Source organism: Cebus imitator, unplaced genomic scaffold (assembly GCF_001604975.1).
Source record: "Cebus imitator isolate Cc_AM_T3 unplaced genomic scaffold, Cebus_imitator-1.0 Scaffold299, whole genome shotgun sequence".
In the NCBI taxonomy this organism is placed as follows: Eukaryota; Metazoa; Chordata; class Mammalia; order Primates; family Cebidae; genus Cebus; species Cebus imitator.
The window spans coordinates 2375521-2394695 of record NW_016107614.1 but is presented as its reverse complement, the minus strand read 5'-3'; the positions used below and the strand labels follow the sequence as shown (position 1 = coordinate 2394695).

The following is a 19175-nucleotide window of genomic DNA, read 5'->3' as shown; positions in this document are numbered from 1 at the left end:
AAAAAAAAAAAAAACTCAAAACAAAAAACAACAAAAAAAACCATCACTACCACCAACGAATGGCAAAAGTCCCATTTCATTAATGAAATGTAGCCAGAGATACCAGGATCTATAATGAGAAAATTCTTGTTTCAAGTTCAAGAAAAAGGAACTCCTGGAAATCTCTCTGCCCATGCCCATTCTCAGGAACGTGCCTTGGCCCTCTCTGAGGGACTTCAGTAACAGAGAGCTTCCTCCTCTTAAGCCTTTAAATCTATCCCATTCCTGGGAGGCAGGAGTAGAGCTGCCAGATTAGCAAACAAAACTCAAGGAAGCCCAGTACATTTGAATTTCAGATTAACAACAAATCATGTATTTTATCTGGCACCTGCTGAGAGGTTCAGCAGCCACCACTCCCCTTCACCAGGACATCAGAATTCTGGTCCGATCTCAGCCACTTGCTGGCTGAGTGGCCTTAGAGTTAGTCTACACTTGGGGAGCTTGGTTTTCTCATGAAAGTGTGGGATTAAGTGACTGTAAGGTCTCTGCCAGGTTGTGGGGTCCGTGATCCAATGTTCTCATGAAACTCCTCCCACATAGCTCTTTTTATTATTTTGTTATAGAATGATACCTGAATGTGTTCTTATAAAAGGTTCAAAACAATGGAGAAGTATACAAAACAAAACCTGAAGCTGCCCACCACCTCCGCGCTTCCCTCCTCAGAGGTAATCACCTTCAGCAGTTAGATGGGCATACTTGTGGTCCTTTCCACGTATGTGGTACTAGATTTGGGCACATGCCCTTTCATATAAAGGTAAATAGGATCATTTTCTGACCCAGCTTGTGGGGATTCCAATTCAGTGATCTCCCAGGAATCTCTATTCATAGAAATCTTCCCAGGAGGTTCTGAGGTCCAGCCAGATTTGGAAACCTTTGCTACTGAGAATCCAGCCCTCTGTCTTTTGCCACATGCAAACAGTACTACCTGTAAAGCCAGACACTCCTTCTGGCTACTAGAGAGTAACATGCCTGCTCATGGTAGGCAGGAACAGAAATCCAAGGAAGGCAGGCTCTGCCTTGCCATTGGGGGCAGACCCCACTGGTCCTGCAGTATACATGCTTCTGTCCATGCTTGGCCTGGGGATCACTTCCTTGGCTTGTCTGCCTGGACAGCTGACTACCCGACTGACTCCTCCTAATGGTGGCAGCCTGGAACCCCTCAGTCACACAAAAGATTAACATCTGCCAGGCTACCTTGAGTCCAGCCAGCCCGTCTGTCCAGGCCTCTTCTCATCTACCCCAGCGTTGGCTCCCCAGAATCCTGCGTGAAGTCAGAGCTCGGTCTAGCAGTGAATGACACCCCCCAGCTTAGCCCTCTCCCTTCTTTGCTATCTCCATCTCAGCCAACCACCCAACACCAGCTCACTCTCAGGTGCATCAGTTGCACCATAACAAGTTGTTTCTGCTCATGTGAATATGTGCCAGGGACAAAGTTCTCACTGAGCGCTTAGGCTTGTCCAAGCTGGACTCTACCCTACAGACCCCTCTAAGAGTGAGGACAATCCACTCTCAGCCGAGACCCTCCCATCTGGCTCCTGGTCACTTCTGCCTCTCTCCAGCTTCACCGCGGCTGCCATTCCCGGGCTGAATGAGTCCCAGTGTCCACTCCCAAGACACTGGAGCCATCGGTCATCTAGACAAGCCTACCCTCCCCTGTCATCCATGAGAGATCTCTCTGGGGTGAACTAATCTTTCTTGTTATACCACCTGCCCACTGTGTCTCACTCAAAGCTCCAAGCTAACTTTCCATGGGTGAGTTCGTGCCCTATTCATCTCACAAAAACAATCCATGCTCATCATAGAAAAATTGGAAACTATAGCTAAACCAAGAACAACAGAATACATTTTAAAAACACTCTATCATCCTGAAATAACCAGTGTGTTATTTATGTGTATTTATAGTTTTACTTGAGATTTATTTTGCAGATCACAAAGTAGTGTCTTCTAGTTGAATTCAGCCTGTACGCAGGCTTTAAGTAATTTCATTTGGAATAATTTTGAACAGGATACTTGGTGTTCAGTTCACCACACTCCCCTTACCACTCTTTAGTTTATTACACCAATCCCAGCTCCTTCATTTCTGTGTTATCCTTTAAGGCGTCTACATTTGCAATGCCTGCATTATATATATTTAATAAATAAATGTATTTTTCAATTAAAATGGAATCCTACCGCTTATTCTATTTTTGTAACATACTTTTTTGTGTGTAATCATGTACGTGAACACCTTTCTGTATCAGTAGTCACCTCCAACTTCATTTTTAATGGCCGGGGAGTTTTCCATGGAAAAGATGGATCATAATTTGTTCAGCCAAACCCTACTGTTGAACATTTAAATTGCTTGCAATTTTTCCTGCTTCAGTGAACATCCCTGCAGCTAGAGCTTTGCACACTTCCTTAATTAGCTCCCTAGGATAACTTCCAAAAAGTGGAATTGCTGGGTCAAAGGGTATTTGCAGTTTTAAAAGCTTTTAACATGTGTGGCCAAATGGAGTGCTCAGAGTTTTACAATGACAGAGGTCCTTGAGAGCTTCCTGTGACTGCTGTCAAGGTGGACCTTCCAAACATTAACAGCATCCCAGGGAACATCCAATCACGCCTCTCTTAATGTTGTCTAAAGTCAACTTACCCAAAAGGGGGGCTTTCCTCCAGTAACCATCCCGGACCTCCACGTAATCGTACCAGCACAGCCGGCTTTTAAACAAATCCATGTATGTGAAGTTTAAGACGATCTGTAAAGAATTACCGTAAAGTGAGTTTTGGCAGCAAAGCCTGAGGAGTTTGGGAAGACAGATCTTGCATACCGGTGTTCTCACGTTACCCTTTAGCATGCAGAACTCTCAGACCACAGTAGGAGTGTTGTCTCAAAAGCACGCTCACAGGAAACATTAGGACATTAAATAACAAACCTTAAGCAGGATGGGGAGTAAACAGAAGGAGATGGGTCCTTCGGTTCTGTCTGGGGAATCACTTGAGCTTTTGAAGTCACTATGTGGTTTACAGAAAGCGAGATGCATTAAAAAGACTGGCCAGGGCACATGGAGACTGGGATTTGGAAGGAGGTAAGGGGTCAGTGAAGTTCAGGGATACAAGAAGATCTTAAAACATCATCAATCATTCCAAAGGGTCTGGGGTCAGCCTGAGTGCATCTGAACATCTCCATGATCAACATCCCCTCAGCCATGACCTCACTCTCCTGAGGTGTGTCTAATGACCTTCCTACAGTTCATTCATTCATTCCTTCATTCACTCCACCATTGTTTGTTGATCACCTTCTGAGTGCCAGTCTGTGCTGGCCAGTTGAGATAGAAAGATCAGTAAGACAGGGTCTTTGCCTTTGGGGAGTCAGAGAAGTGGGGAAAGGCAGATAGGCAAAGCCAATGGGAACACTATGGTCATGAGGAGCATCTTGGCAGCCCTCAGGACATCCCGGAGGTCAGGCAGTGGATGCTCCGATGGCCAACAGCTATTTAGTAGGGGGAAGTGAAGGGCTAGGTGGTCCCGCTGGCTGGGCCTCAGCACACAGGTGCTGTACCCATGAACTGGCTCTGGTCCCCCTGCAGCCCACCAGCTCGGGGCTCCTCTGGCAGATGGCCCAGAGCAGAGTTCAGGTGGCCGCTGCCTCTTCACCCCCATGCAAGTTCCACTAAACCAGGTGCCTGTGGCTCCCACTGTCCTGAGGTGCCGTGGCTTGTCTGGGCCAGGCTCACCTTTCCTCATGCCCCACACGCCTCTGCCCCATCACATCTCCACTATTCCTGCTCTCCAGCCCTGCCCCAGCCCTGGCACCCCGACTCGATTCCTTTTCCAACCGCGGGGGACCTTGCTCTCAGCAGTTCCTCTCTCTCCAGCATCTCTACTTGCTGCCTCTCCACTAACCACTTCTTTATATTCTAATAGCCCCAGGAGCCCTCTAGCTCTAAGTAAACCCTTGGGCTGGAGGGCTTCCGCAAAGGTTCCCATTCCCTCCCCACCAAATCTGAAGGACTGCTACTCGTCCTTGTGCCCCATGGCCCCTCTGCCCTGAGCTTGTCCTTTCTGGTTTTCACCACACTGGCTTATCTTCTCCCCACTGTTCTTGCTCCTCTGCCCTTCCAGCTCCCACTAGGTGAGGGCACCTCCAAACAAAAGAGCATTTCCTTTCCAGCCTCCTCCACTGTAGAAGATGCCATCGCCCTGATGGCCAAGGAGCCGAGCTTTGGAATTATCTTTCCTTCACCCTGATGGCTGATCCCCATATCTGTTCAGCCTCCATGCTGCAGCTCTTTTTCTTTTAAGATATCTGCATCCCTCCCCTCCAACCTCATCTCGTTCCCCCTATCTTACCCCCTCCTGGATTGCTCCCGCAGGATTCCTGGACTCCTCCCTGCTGTGCCCCCATTTGTTCTACACACTAGGGATTCTAGATCAATCTTCCACTCATATCTCATGTTGACCAAACCCCTCAGGAAACGTCAGTGTCTCCCTGTGCCCCCATCTCATGAATTAAATTCTGCTTCCTTTCCATGCCTCTGGAGCCTGTCCTGTGCAACCCATCTCCCAGTGTTCCCTGATAGTTCCATGTCAAGGAAGCCCTCCCCAGGTCTGCTCAAGTGTCCCCCTCCTTGAGCCTGCATCTGACCCCCCCATGAACACAACTGATCTTTGCCTCTTTGGAACGCCCCACCCTCTGTCTTATAATGATTCTAGAGCACGTGTCTTTAGATCTGCCTAGATCTGCATTTGCTTCTTAGCATCATCTGCTAGCTCTGGAGTCTTGGGGAAACACTTCCCTTCTAGTTTCCTCATCTGTAACACAATAGCACATCACTGGGCTGTTGAGGGGACTGTGTGAGAAACCATGTACAGAGTGTACATTGCTATGCCTGGTACATCATAGGCACTTCATAAATGGCAACTTAAAACACCAGGTAGGCCACACTGAGTGTACACTTAGCGTACCACAACTAACACTAACCACTGCTCGCGGGCTGCCCATCTTGATTAGTGTTGAGTGCTTATCCCTTCCCTTGGGCCCATCCCACCCAATGTTCAGGTCTCAGGACAAATCACATCTTCTTCCACAAAGCCCTGTGATCTCCTAGGAAATGAAGAGTCAGTACCAGGAAAAAACAGGTCAGCTCACCTTCTGTCATAGTGTGTGTGTGTGTGTGTGTGTGTGTGCGCGTGCGTGCGTGTGTGTGTGCCCATGTGTGTGCATACATGGGTGTGCACATGTGTGTGTATGTGTGTGCATGCATGTGTCTATGTGCATGCTGTCACTCCTCTTTCAAACTAGACTAGTGTTTTTCAACCCTACTTGCACATTAGAATCACCTTTGAAGCTTTAAAAAAAGCTCATACCAAGCAAACACCCTTCCTTTCATTAAATCAGATTTAATGGGAGTGGGTGGGGGAACCCAAACTAAACACTGTCTCTCAAAGACAGGGGTGTGACTTAGACTTCTGTCAAATCCCACACTGTGCTCATATTCAGGTGGTAGAGCTTAGTAGCACCTGTAAGCTGGTTGCACAATAATTCTTTAGTCTTTGCTTTCCTAAAATTACAGAAAGGAAATGTTAGTACAACTTCCTTGGTAACACATTCATGATCTGAATGAATGGGATAATTATTCAGACTAATTATTTTAAGTATGTTAGTGAACCATAAAGACCATAGGGGAAAGAGGTGGTGAACAAGAGGTGATACTCGAATCAATCAAGTTTGCTAATTACTAGCAGCTCTGGGGAAGGCTGGGTGAAGCCGAAATGGAAATAATTGGTGCAGAAATTTCAATGATGTATATTCTCTCTGTCCCCAGTTAGCACTAATAATTAAGGTTTGGGGAAGTTTACACAGTTCAAACATATCACAGAGCCTCTGCTGTGCAGGGCAATTCAATAATTTGGAAATTATCAGGCCGCTTTCTCTTCCCCCTTTCTACCTCCCTCCTGTTAGAGCCTCCAGCAGGCACGTGGATTTCACATCCACCCACAGCAGACAGGTCTAAGTTCTCAGATACAAGATGGCAGCTATACTTAATGTCTTAAATGCTTAGAGCCAAAGGAAGGATGCATACGTGTGTGCACACGTGTGCATTCATGTATGTATATAAATGCATGTTCAAATGTCTATCTGCTAGCCTGATGTGTAATAATATAAGATGATGGTTGGCTGGGTGCAGTGGCTCGCGCCTGTAATCCCAGCACTTTGGGAGGCTGAGGCACGTGGATCACCTGAGGTCAGGAGTTCAAGATCAGCCTGACCAACATGGATAAACTCCATCTCTACTAAAAATACAAAATTAGCCAGGCACATGCCTGTAATCCCAGCTACTTGGGAGGCTGAAACAGGTAAATCACTTGGACCAGGAGGCAGAGGTTGCAGTGAGCTGAGAATGCGACATTGCACTCCAGCCTGGGTGACAAGAGTGAAACTCTGTCTCAAAAAAAAAAAAAAAAAAAAAAAAAAAAAGATGAAGGTTAAGCATTCAGGATCTCAGAGTCCAGTTGCCTGGGTTCAAATCCCAGCTCTGCAACAAACTTAGAAGCCTTGGGCAAGTCCAATTCCTTACCTGTAAATAAGTATGGTAACAGCACCTATTTCATGAAGTTGATGTGAGGACTAAATTAGATGATCCATATAACATGCTAGGGATAGTATCCACTCCCTAGAAAATGCTCACAATGGTTCCTATCCACTCGTCTCTAGTTGGCACACTATGCTTGACTTGACATTTTAATGAACATTTTTAAAAAGTTATACATTAGAAATACCTGAAGGTTGGCTACAGGTGCCTGAAAAGTTCCAGCACACCCCACTGCCACCCCTAGCTGCAGGTTTTTCACTCAGCCCCTCATCTACCACACATCCATTCAACAAATACTCATCATGTGACCAGTCTGTGCCATAGACTGTGTGGGGTGCTAAATCTCCAACCTTAATGAGCTTAAGATTTAGAAGCGGGACAAATAAACCAGTAGTGATAATACCGTGAGACATGCTACAACAGGTATGATTGTAGACAGCCCTGGGGACATTGGAGGTATCCCCTAACCTAGACCTAGAGAACAGACAGGGTTTCTCAAAGATAGTTGCATTTAGTCTGAGACAACTTGAAGAACACTCAGATTTGTAGAGACAGGAGCAAAAAGATAAGCTTTGGAACGCAAAACCTCAGTTCCCAGTTCCTAGTTCTATATCTTACCTTGAATTTTGGCACTTTTCTTAATGTTCAAGCCTCAAATTCCTCATCCATATAATGGATATAAGAGTATGCGCCCTGCAGTAGGGTTGAAAACATAGCACCCTTGGACCAGAGTAAAAGAGATCCTTGCCCTGGGCTCAGCTCTAGAGGGTCATGGAATCTGCAAGACCAAAGGAATGTGTCCACCCAGAGCTTGCCCAGCTCCTACACCACATTCCAAGAACCCAGGAATTCCCTGTCCACACAGCTCTGAGCCCACTGCCAAGGCATGCAAGGGCCTCTGCCCTGGGTCCATCTTCTTGAGTGTAGGCTACACGCCTGGTCAGCCCATCCCGTGGGAGGGGCAGCCAAAAAGTGGCTGTTTGCAAAAGAGGAGTGGAAGATGCTTGGGGAAGTGGGCTGGGGTATAAACAGGGGTGTTCTTTAAGCCCCAAATAGTGAAATGAAGACTTGGGGAAGAAAAGCCAGCTGTGGGCTCCCCATGTCACCATCTTCCAGAGCAGCAATCCGAGGTGCCATGGGATTCTAAATTCCAGGACATTATAATGGTATATTTATTAAGGTTGGGGAGAACTGTGAGCTTGATTTGTAACTCAGTGGATATTTAGTACATGCCAGCCTTCATTTGTATGGATGAGACTGGTTGACAAGTCCAGAAATAACGAATGTACAGCAAGCAGCACCATGCCTGCCACATGGTGGGTGCTCATAACCAAACAGCTGTTATTTTTACTATTAACAATAAGAGTTCCTCCCACCTCACCCAACTCAAGGAGTGCCATCCATTTGCTAAGGGGGCTTCCCACCTACCTTTTCCCCTGGGGTGACCGAGATCCTCCAGACGCAGTGGGAGTAAGATGGGTACCCTTTTGGGAAACCAGGTGCAGAAAAGTTTCCCGTTGTGTCCTGTAGGGTCTCCCCACATGCTGCACAAGCAAAATCACAACTGTGATGTGACATATGCACCACTCCCCACCCAAGCAGCTCCTGCACGGGACCGCGGAGCAAACATACCCCTTTACCAGCCAAAGCCCTCCAACAGGTTGGTGAGAAGCATAGCAAGCAGATTGATGTTTTCTGGCTAACAGAAGCACCAGTGGGATCTGGGAGCCAAAAAGGAATGCCCAGGAATTTCTTCTGAGGCTCTCAGGACTGAGCATGGCCTAGAGCTCATGAATCTCAGCTCTCTGGCCAGCTGTGTGGCTTGAGCTAGTTTCCTACCCTTGCTGGGCCTTAGTTTTCCTATCTGTAAAATGGGCAGGACCTACCTGAGAGGGTTAGTGAAATTGTGTGCATGACATGAAATGAATTAACTCAGCGCTTGGCACATAGTGACTGCTTCATATATAACAGCCATTATTATTGCTTATAGTAATATTGGTGGCAGACAGAACATGAAAGTGCAAGTGGATAAGACAAAAAGAAAAAAAAAATGCTTTGAAACTTATGTCAGCTGTTAATTTGCCTCTTTCCTCTTCCTTTTCCGCTACTCATTTCTGAAAGAACTATCCAGCAGTCAAGAAAACAAAAAAATACAGAGGCATAGGGAGCTGTAATCTTCTATAGCAGACTATTCTGCCCTTGAATGTTTGAGGGTTGGCTGATTATGAGTCTAGAACCTAGTCTTTATGTATGTGAAAAATATTTCCCCTAATTTGTCCTCACAAAAGAAGGGTACCTGTATGAATCCCTGGAAACTACAGGTTTTGTATTTCTCTAATGCCTGGGGGTCAGATTCCAAAGGCAAGGACACTGGCTTGCCGAGAGCCCCTCCTCTTGTGTGGCCAACCCTAACATGCGGGGATCCAGCATCCTTAAGCTTCTTATCCTTACACGAAAGTCAACCTCTGCATGGTGACTGCCTGAGCTTTCAGTTACTACTCAAAACTACTGGGAACTCCAAATTCCTGCAGGAAGGAATACGTGGAGAACCACCATTATCAGCCTCAGGAAATCCTGGATATCAGGGCTTCAATATCACGTTACCGAACAACTGCCAGGCATCATGAGGATTATGCCTGGCAGTCAACACCCCCGAGGGCTACATGGAAATTATTTTAGGATAATCATCAACAATCTGCAAGAACAGATACATTACTGTGTGGCTCCATGGTATTTTGCCATGAATCCTTTTGGGAAATAAGCAGCATAAACGTTATAACTGAATAAATACGATGGCATTTCCCAGGGAATGCTATAAGGTTTCCTGTTCAATTCAGCAAGGTTATATGATATGTGTGTCTTATATTTCAGCCCTAACATGCCCCCAGATGACTAATAGCTGGATGAACACATTTTCTAGAGTTTCTAAGGAAGCAAGCCCTACATAGCCCTTTGCATGCCCTGGGATTCTGCTTAGTAAGGTAATGTGACAGCCCAGATTTTCTAAGATGGTCCTCACTTCAAATATTTCATCCCATGATCAAACTCTGTGTCTGGTTTGGGGGTTTGGGAAAGGGTATGTGTAATGGAACTTCCTTCTATCCTCCTAAACCACTGAAATGCATTCTGACCCATCAGTGGTAAAAACTTGCCTGCCATAACCAATGCTTTACATTGAAGCTCAAGAGCTGAAAGGGACCTAGAAGTGCTCAGTGTGTGCATGATGCTGCTGCTGAAGCCAAGGGGATGGAAGAGAAACAGGGCAAATTCAAGGGGAAGGAACGCTTTCCAATGGGCCGAGGAACAGACATTTCCTCCAATCCCAGTGGATTGTCCCATCTTCAATGACAGACTCCTGGGCACTGACCAGCACCTTGGATGGCTAGGAATGCCCCAAGACCAAAGCAACAACCTGGCTGAGAGCACTGAGACTCCCTCCACCTTGTAGCATTTGGGAAACTCATCCTCCCCAAAGCATTTTCCCTCACTCTTTATCTTCCTCCAAAGTCCCGCTTGGTTCTTGTTTTTCCACATCCCCTAGTTCCATACAAAGGAGAGGTGCCGCTACTGTTCTGCGGTGCACACTACCGTGCACCCCTGTTTACTGTTGTTCTGCTATGCCTCCTTCCCCTTCTGGACACAAAGTCTTTGCTAGAGAAGTCTAAAGCCTCTCACGAAATCACCTGTGGACTCTAAGACCTGTTATTCTCTTTGGTGCCTGCCACCGTGTCACTGTTTCACCTTTCTATACTGCCTAGCACCTCCTACTAGAAGGACACCAGAAATTAAAGCTGCCAAGGAATAGTTTCTTTCAGTCCCCAAATTGTTTTCCCAGCACAGGGGCCGTGCTTTGGAGATGCTAGGGAGGTGCTGGCAGTCCCCATGGCTCATAGTTACCTGGACATTTGTACAGCTTCCGGGCTTGAGCTATGTCTCCCTGACTGAGCCGCACGCGCTGGCCAATGGTTGGCCTGACGCCATTGTCATCTCGACGGGGGAGGATGGTGTCTAAGAAAACGCCTCTACAGGAAGAGAAAAAAAAAGAGAGAGAAAGAAAAGTTAAGGCCATCAGGCTGTCCGTACTGGGATTTCCAGTCTTCATTCCCTTGCCCATAACCCCATCAACATTCCTGCCCCTTGGCCCGCCTCTCCTGGGCTGGCATGACTGAAGCGGTTTCCTTCACTCGTGCTGGCATTTTCACATTCTGTCTCATCAGCTGCCGACTCACTTTCCAGTGGGAAAAGGATTCTGCCAAATGTAAATATATGCCCTAGTGCAGTAGCCCGGGGCTTCCTTAGGGATGTGTACTGAGCATTTCCATGAAGCCCCAGCAGGTCCAGGCCCCAGGGCCACCATGCTGCACATCTGCAGGGAGCTCCATTCAGAGAGATCATGGTGTGAGTGGTGCCCCCTGCAGTTGTGCATTGGGAAGTACTATGCGTAGCTAAGTCGTGGAGCTACCCTAGGGAGAGCTTAGGAATTGGTACAATGTGAGACTCTCAGGGGCTGGTCAGCAAGTGCAGGTTGATGAATTGGTGGTCAGAGTTTGGAGGCCCCGCTGGTAAGAGGGGAAATCAGATGGAAAACGAGATAAATTCAGAGAACAAGAAGTAGTCAAAAGAGCCTTGGACTAGAGATTTCTATACTAGGCCTGTTTGTGCTTGGACAAGACCCTTCCCCTCTCTGAGCCTCTCTAAGCCTCAATTTATCCGACTAAACGACAAGAAATTTGCTGAGATGGTCATGGCAGCATCTTCTATCTCTAACATCTTATTCTACTCTTACTTGATTAAAATCTAAAATGGGCCGGGCGCAGTGGCTCAAGCCTATAATCCCAGCACTCTGGGAGGCCAAGGCGGGTGGATCACGAGGTCAAGAGTTCGAGACCATCCTGGTCAACATGGTGAAACCCCATCTCTACTAAAACTACAAAAAATTAGCTGGGCATGGTGGCGCGTGCCTGTAATCCCAGCTACTCAGGAGGCTGAGGCAGGAGAATTGCCTGAACCCAGGAGGCGGAGGTTGCAGTGAGCCGAGATCGCGCCATTGCACTCCAGCCTGGGTAACAAGAGCGAAACTCCGTCTCCAAAAAAAAAAAAAAAAATCTAAAATGACAGCTTCATTTCTAAACTAGACAAGTGGAAACCAGGATGCCAGCTGAGCGCTGGCCCTGCTGTGGGCATGGTTTATACCCTGCCTGCTGCCTTGTCTGTGGCCAGCTCTGAGCCTCCTCTGCTTCCAGCCCCTCTATCTGGGGCCTCTCCTGGATGTTAGGCCTCATCTTGAATCAGTGCCTCCTCCAGTCACCATCTTGTTTTTTTCCTTCCCTTCTTAACTAAGTTTCTAGAAAGTATTGTCTCCATTCCCCGACTGCTCGCCTTTCATTCACTCCTCAATCCAACAGTGATATGACCCCATCAGCAATGGTCACCACTCATCTGCCAATGTACACCTTCCAGTCTCTGTCTGCCCTCTCTCCAGCACTGAGACCTGCGATGCCCCCCCTCCCTCCTCACTATCTTCTCTCTAGGTCCAGGCCATGGCTCTCTCTCTGAGCAGTGTGACAAGAATCACTTCTGCTTCCCCCTTCGATGATGCCCCTTGGGTTTCTGCCCTCTCCCTCCCTCCTCTCTCTCCATGTTCCATCTGCTCCTATAGCTTTTAACCATCACCTGCAAGCTCACAGCTACTCTTCTGTTTCCAGCCCAGGATCCTCTGCTGAGTCCCCTGGTAACACCTCCCCTGGGATGTCCTATGGGCTTCCTATATCCAACATGCTCAAAACCAAATTGATCAGACCAGACAAGGAAAATGTGGCACATATACACCACAGAATACTATGCAGCCATAAAAAATGATGTGTTTGTGTCCTTTGTAGGGACATGGATGAATTTGGAAACCATCGTTCTCGGTAAACTGACACAAGAACAGAAAATCAAACACCGCATGTTCTCACTCATAGGTGGGTGTTGAACAATGAGAACACATAGACACAGGGAGGGGAGCATCACACACTGGGGTCTGTTGCGGGGGAATAGGGGAGGGACAGCAGGGGATAGGGAGGTTGGGGAGGCATAACATGGGGAGAAATGCCAGATATAGGTGATGGGGGGATGGAGGCAGCAAACCACATTGCCATGTAGGTACCTATGCAACAATCCTGCATGATCTGCACATGTACCCCAGAACCTAAAGTGCAAGTATATATATATATATATATATATATATATGTGCCAAATTGATCACAGTTCCATCCTTCTCCTGCTCACTCCTTGATCCTTGTGTCTCCTGAGCCCAAATCTGAAGTCATTCTCAGCTCCTCCCTCTCCCTCACATTCTCCTACCAAACCAGGAGTCAGGTCTTGTCCACTACACCTTCTTTGCACCCGTTGAACCCACTCCCTGCTCCTTGTTCCCAGACCATTGCCATAGCTCAAGTGATCAGCAGCCTCTTCCTGAACTCTTTCCAGTAGCTTCTTAACTGGCTTCCCTCCATGTAGACACAGCCACTTCTACTCTTCTGCTCTCCTTGGCCACAATGCTGCAATGGAACCATCCCAAAAATGCAAGGGGAGGCATGTGCCTCCTTTGCTTAGAGCCCTTCACCAACTTCTAGTCACCACTTGGATCTCTAGATTGTTTGCTCGCTGACTTCCACCTTCCTCTGCAGTCTGACTCATTATTTTAAGCAACACTAAGCTCCTTGTAGGCCCCAAATATGCCCTCATACATGCCATCTTCTCCCTAGGCTGCCCATGCCCTGTATTTTTTGGTCTACTCACAAACTCCTATTCATTCTCCAAAACCCCATCGGACGCCTTTCTCTATTAAAAGTCTTCCCCAGGCCTTTTCTACTCTTCCCATCTGGAGTTTATCATCTCCTGCTCTGGGTCTCAGTCATTTGTGTAGCCTCTTCTTATCATACTGTATTGTCTTATTTAAAGAGTGGTGGTATTTGTCTTCTTTGCTAAAAGTAAGTTCCTCAAGCAGAGAGACTGGGTGTTTTATCTCTGTCCTTAGAAACTACAGCATAGCAGGCCTCGAAAAATGTATCTTGAATTAAATTACGCAACCAGGATAAGGCACTGTCTTCAAAAAACTTTGCAAAATAGTGATTTACATCCAAAGCGGAATGCAAAGATGTACATGTGTCACCTAGCTATTAGCTGTGCACCCCTCGCTCTCTCTCTCTCTCTCTCTCTCTCTGTCTCTTTCAGGCACTGTTTCTGTTTCCCTAAATTCTGCACCACCTTAGAAAATACCTATTACCTCTCGTTTCTCCTGGTTACATCACTTTGTCATCTTTGTTTCTCTATAGACTTTTTTTTTTTCTAAATCAGATTTCAAGCTCACTTTCCAACCTTAGCACCTGGGAATCTAGATCATCTGCTGATTTCCTTTTTAGCATCTCTGTACCCAACATGTAACCCCTGACCTGCCTCATCCCTGGGTCTGGACTCCCATAGAGAAACTTAAGTGGAATCCTTGGCCTCCCTCACTGACTTTACCACATTTTAAACCACAAGTGATAACCCCGTGGAAAATCCAAAATTCAATCATCAGCTACTCCAAAAACAGGCACTGCTGCCCTAATGAAAGATGTCGTTTTGTGATTATTTTCTTAGTTCCCTTGCAGACGGGAATTCTACAGCGCAAGCACAAGGGTCACCACAGTCTCTAGGTACCCCACGCTGCCTGGCCGCATCGTGTAGACGACTTCGCCAGTGGACCTGCTGTATAGAAACCACGTTCTTGCACTCACTCATCGTTCATAGGACTTTCTGATGTGCCAGGCCCTGCACTGGGCACTCTCCCTGCACCATCTCATTTCGTCTTCATAACACCCTAGCAGTCAGGTGCCACGATCACGAGAGCTCTCACTCTACAAGGGAGAAGACTGAGCCTGCAGAGCTGGTGACTTTCCCGGGGCACAGAGCTAGGCATGAAGACGCAGGCCGGGAGCTCACCTCTGGAATCCTCCTCCTTCCAGCCAGTGTTTCCCGCTGCCCAATGAACAGTAGGCCTTACGATGCATTTAATTATAGAGCTAAGAACATTGCCGACTTCAAAAACCAAAACATCAGGGACAACACTGGCTCACACTCAGACTGCTCTTTGCTGCTGGACGTCCTCCCTTGCCAGCAAGAGCTGCCAGCTCTGGAAGATGTTTACTACAAGAGCCATCCCCTGTGTAAACCACAGTGGTGACGTTCCTCCCCTCTTTCATGTAGGACAACTCTTAGCATTGACATTCTGCTAAACTAAGACAGAGTTCAGCAGATGCCTCAGGGAATAAAACTGTCAGCTTTGAGTTCTGAAACAAAGAGGCCCCTGTACAAGAGAACTGTCTCCTCATCTCCTGGACCTTTGCCCAGCAAAACCTCCAAAGAGACCGCTCCCCACAGCCTGGGTCCAACCAAGGGGGAGGGGAGAAGAACTGCAATAAACTAGAGGGAATAAAGTTGGAAGGAGACAGCTCAATCGTAAAGAGACACAAAGATTGAGTTTCCCATCAGCAGGGCACAGCATTTGCCCGCCTCCCCAAAATAAGCATATGTTCTACAGGCTCTATTCTGCTCATTTGCAGAATCCAAGATGAGGTACTGGCCAGCTGCAGGGTCTTTGTGACCAGGAGTAAAGACATGGTGTTGGGAATGGGTAAACTATTGACAAAATGCCAACAGAAAAGCCCCCAGTAAAAACCCACTGAACAAAATTGTTTTCTGAAAATCCGTGCAAAAAGTTGGCAGAAAGGACAATGCAGTTATCCATCTGCAACAAAACAGATTTGCTGAAACCATTCTGAACTCTGGGGCAGAGGAGAGAAGGTGGCAGTGGCAGATTGTTAAAATAAAAAGTCACTCCTTCTAATGGCCATATCCTACTGCAACCTGAAGCTAAAATACCTCCTCATAAGAGGCAGAGTCTATTCCTTCACTCACTTGAGTCTGGGGCTGGCCTTGTGACTTGCTTTGACCAATAAAATGTGGCAGAAGTGATGTCATGCAAGTTCCAGAGCTGGGGCCTTAAGACGCTTGTGGTTTCCCCGCTTGCCCTCTTGGAACTCTGAGTCCCCATGCAATGAAAAGCCTGGTCTAGCCTACTGGAGGATGAGAAGCCACATGAAGGACCAAGGGACTCCTGAAGAGAACTGAGGGGCATGAACAGGCAGCACCATGTGCCAGGCGTGTGACGGGTCATCCTGGACTCCCCAGCCCAGCTGAGCTGTCAGATGACTGTTGCTGTGGGTGATCCCAGGAAAGACCAGAGAAGAAGCCTGGCTAACCCACAGAATCATGAAAAGTAATAAGCTGCTGTTTTAAGTCACTAAGCTTGGGGTCAACTACTCTGCAGACAGTAGCAGGAGGGGCTGCCTGCCCTTGGGGAGCTGCTCTGCTGCCAGCCACCCACCCTCCACGTGCTGCTCTTGCTGATCTCCCTCCCAGAGCTTCTGGGTCTTTTGATGAGAAATTTTTATTTCATGGGTTTGGCCCATGGATTTCTACCTGTCTGTGCTGATGGTTCACACTGACAATAGCGTTAGAAATGGTTATCCATTTCTGTGGGACAGAAGGCATGGCATTATGAGTTAGTGATCTTAGAAATATATATATATTTTAAAAAGAAAGACAAGCAAAGAAGTGCTGGTGCTGGAAGATCCTCTGCCTGCATCCTGTCCTGGCCTCTGGCTCTGGAGCTTGTGCAATGCCTGGCACAGAGCTGGCAGGAGAAGGCAGTGCAGCTCCTACAACCCACAAATGCCCTGCATGGTATAGACTTACAGATTCTCCTTAATAAAGTGACCGTTGCATTGGTAAGCACATGGAAAGAATGAGCATAATGGACATTTCTACCCTCACCTATTCCCCAACATTGCAGGTACCTTGACCCCTTTGAACTCATTCATTAATTTATCCATTTAGCAAATATCTATTGAATGCCTACTAGGTGCCAGACACCATGTTGGGTGCTGGGGACTAGAAGAGAATGAGATAGTCTCTTTTCTCAAGGATCTCAGTCTACTGCCAGAGAAGGGAATGCAACAGACAAATATGAATAGACAAACTAATAATTATTAATAGATAAATTAAAAAGCAATATGAAGAGTTATGGCAGCTACAGAAATAAGACCCAAGGCATAAGCTTCTCCCTTGGGCCAACTTGACATAGATTCTCTGACAAAATTGACGCTTGGTGTCTAGTAGCAGCCTGTTAACTCCTGGATGATGGTGTGGGCCCTTGGGTATTCCCTGCACCATTTCCCAAACAGGTGAATCAGCCCACCCCAAGACCCAAGCATCACACCCCCTGGATAGTTTGCACACTGCACTGGCTTCCTGAGATTCCCTGCACACAGCCTCAGGGTGGATCCCTCAATGTCTCAGTTTCCTAATCGGGAAGAGGAGGCCCTTCCAGCTTCCGATTTCCTGTATGGCAGTGAATGAGATCATATCTGTCAATCCCTTACCCATCTGCATCTGAGATTGAGAAATTGCTACATGAAAGGTTGGAGCTGGAAGGGGCTCAGAGAACATCTAGTCCAACCCTCTCACAAGGAAACGAAGGCCCGTGGAGGTGGAGATTTAACCATCACACAGCTGCCCCTAATTACTGTCTGCCTCCCTCAAAGGCAAGAGTCACAGGAGAGCTAGGACTAGGACTAGAACTGGCTTCTGGTTCTGAGTTCGGTTGTCTCTTCATCACACCATGTTTCTTCTAGTATCTTTGGAAAGGAGCCAGAAGATGGGCAAAGAGGGCAGGAAGGCTTAATTTCACGCCACTCCTAAGTGCTGTCGAAGATGTCAGCTTCAACATAACTCCACCCATCAGAGCTCACATCTGGGTGCAGGATAGAGATCATGACTGAAGCAGCTGTGTGGCCACAGGAACAGTGCCCCCTGAGAACTCGGCATGCTAAGATTTAGAGGATTTCTCCCACAATCCTATAACAAATTCATCAACAGGATGCTTTCAGCAGCCTCACTTAAGAACCAAGGAGCTATTGGCAGTTTCCCTTTCACGTCCAAGAGCCATATATTTTCTGAGCAAATGGTTTCCTTTCTTCTTTATGGACATGGAGACTCATGGAATGGATTATTTCCCTCTTTGCTGTGACTACTAGGAAACACAGGGTAGGATTTGCTGCCAACCCCAACCAAGTGTACCTACCCTCATAGCATATACTCTGAGCACTAAACTTATTCTGGGCCTCAACTTAGCTTTCTAGCCTTATTTTTCCCTCCTCCTTTCCCCCAGTTTTCTCACCTATTTCATTTATCTTTGTTATCCCATGTGTATATTGGAAGTCACCACAGATCCTTTTGGGGGAATGATGAAATAAACAAACAAGCAAGCAAACATCTGGTTTTAACAGGAGATTGAAGAGAAAGTACCAAGAGAGACAAAACTTGTTCTGTGTATCTCCTTTAACTAAGGGTAGAAAGACCTATAAAACTGGGACAAGTAAGGAAAAACTTCTACACACAAAGCACTTCCACGGTCTAGAAGCAGGGACAATACTGAAAAGCTCTAATGTCTGCTGGGCAAGCACATCAGAACAGCTCATCAGAACAGACCCTGCCCATGCCGGCCATAAATAAAACACCCAGCCCTACTTGAATACGCAGCTTCCATCCTCTGTGACATGCAGGTCGGAACCTGGGTTTTTGCTCTCATTCCAGTCCTCAGCTACCTGTGCGTCTGAGAGCTGGCTGGAGCCTCATTGTCTTCACCTCTAAAATGAATCGATGTGCAGCCCTCCCAGCCCCGACACTGCCTAGTTTTCAATAAACCAAACCTCTGCTAGGAGAACTGCTGAGTGCCACCATGCTTCTACAAAAGACTCCCCAGACCCACTGGAAATTTTACACAGAGCCTCTAAGTTATTATCCCAGCCAACCTCTCGATAATTTCCCTTTTCCAGTTTGCTGCTTGTGACATTAGGGCATGATGGAATGCCAGCTTCACAATGGGATTCAATCTTATTAACGGGAACCTGATTAGATTATATTTCACTGCAGCCCAGAGGCCACTGTTTTTCAAGGACAGACAGGCCAGCCGTGCTAGGAGCATGCAGAGACCCACTCTCCACAGACCTCCAGGAATCCGACCCAAGCCTGCACAGGCACAGTAAAACACAGACGAGGCATAAGTATAGATTCCGACCTTGAGAAGGTGTTCCGGGCGTAGTGCATGATGCTGTCAAAGTCGTATGTCTCTCCCAGAGAGCTCACTTCCCCAGCTTCCATTTTTAAGAAATTATACTCCTGACCTGTGACACAACACTCTGTTAAGGCCTTTGAAAACCAAGTCGGGCACCTGAAAGGAGGCAGAGGAAGGAGAAGGAGGGCCCATAGCAACTTCCCAGGGCTCTCTTGGCCCAGTCAGTCAAATAACAGGTTTTGTAGTGGTTCTTGTTGTTTTTAATAATTGGAAGTTTGAAACTTCCAGCAAGCCCTGTGTTCTCCCAATCCCACCACCCAAGACCCATCCCCAAATGCCACTCAAAACACTTTAAGTTTGCAGACAGATTAGTTATCAATTTGCTTGCCCCCCACAAAAAAATA

General features: G+C 47.1%; 1 protein-coding gene across 2 annotated transcripts in view; it reads right to left on the bottom strand.

Moving 5' to 3' along the window:
* Positions 1-19175, bottom strand: part of TLL2 (tolloid like 2) — a 147062-nt gene that overhangs the window by 35095 nt on the left and 92792 nt on the right. For both annotated transcript variants that reach the window (XM_017502810.2, XM_037729361.1), the window contains 4 exons: positions 18775-18880; positions 10506-10630; positions 8037-8152; positions 2669-2771 (listed from right to left, as the gene is read on the bottom strand). In XM_017502810.2, the coding sequence (XP_017358299.1) occupies positions 2669-2771; positions 8037-8152; positions 10506-10630; positions 18775-18880 (450 nt within the window). The remainder of the gene's footprint in view (positions 1-2668; positions 2772-8036; positions 8153-10505; positions 10631-18774; positions 18881-19175) is intronic.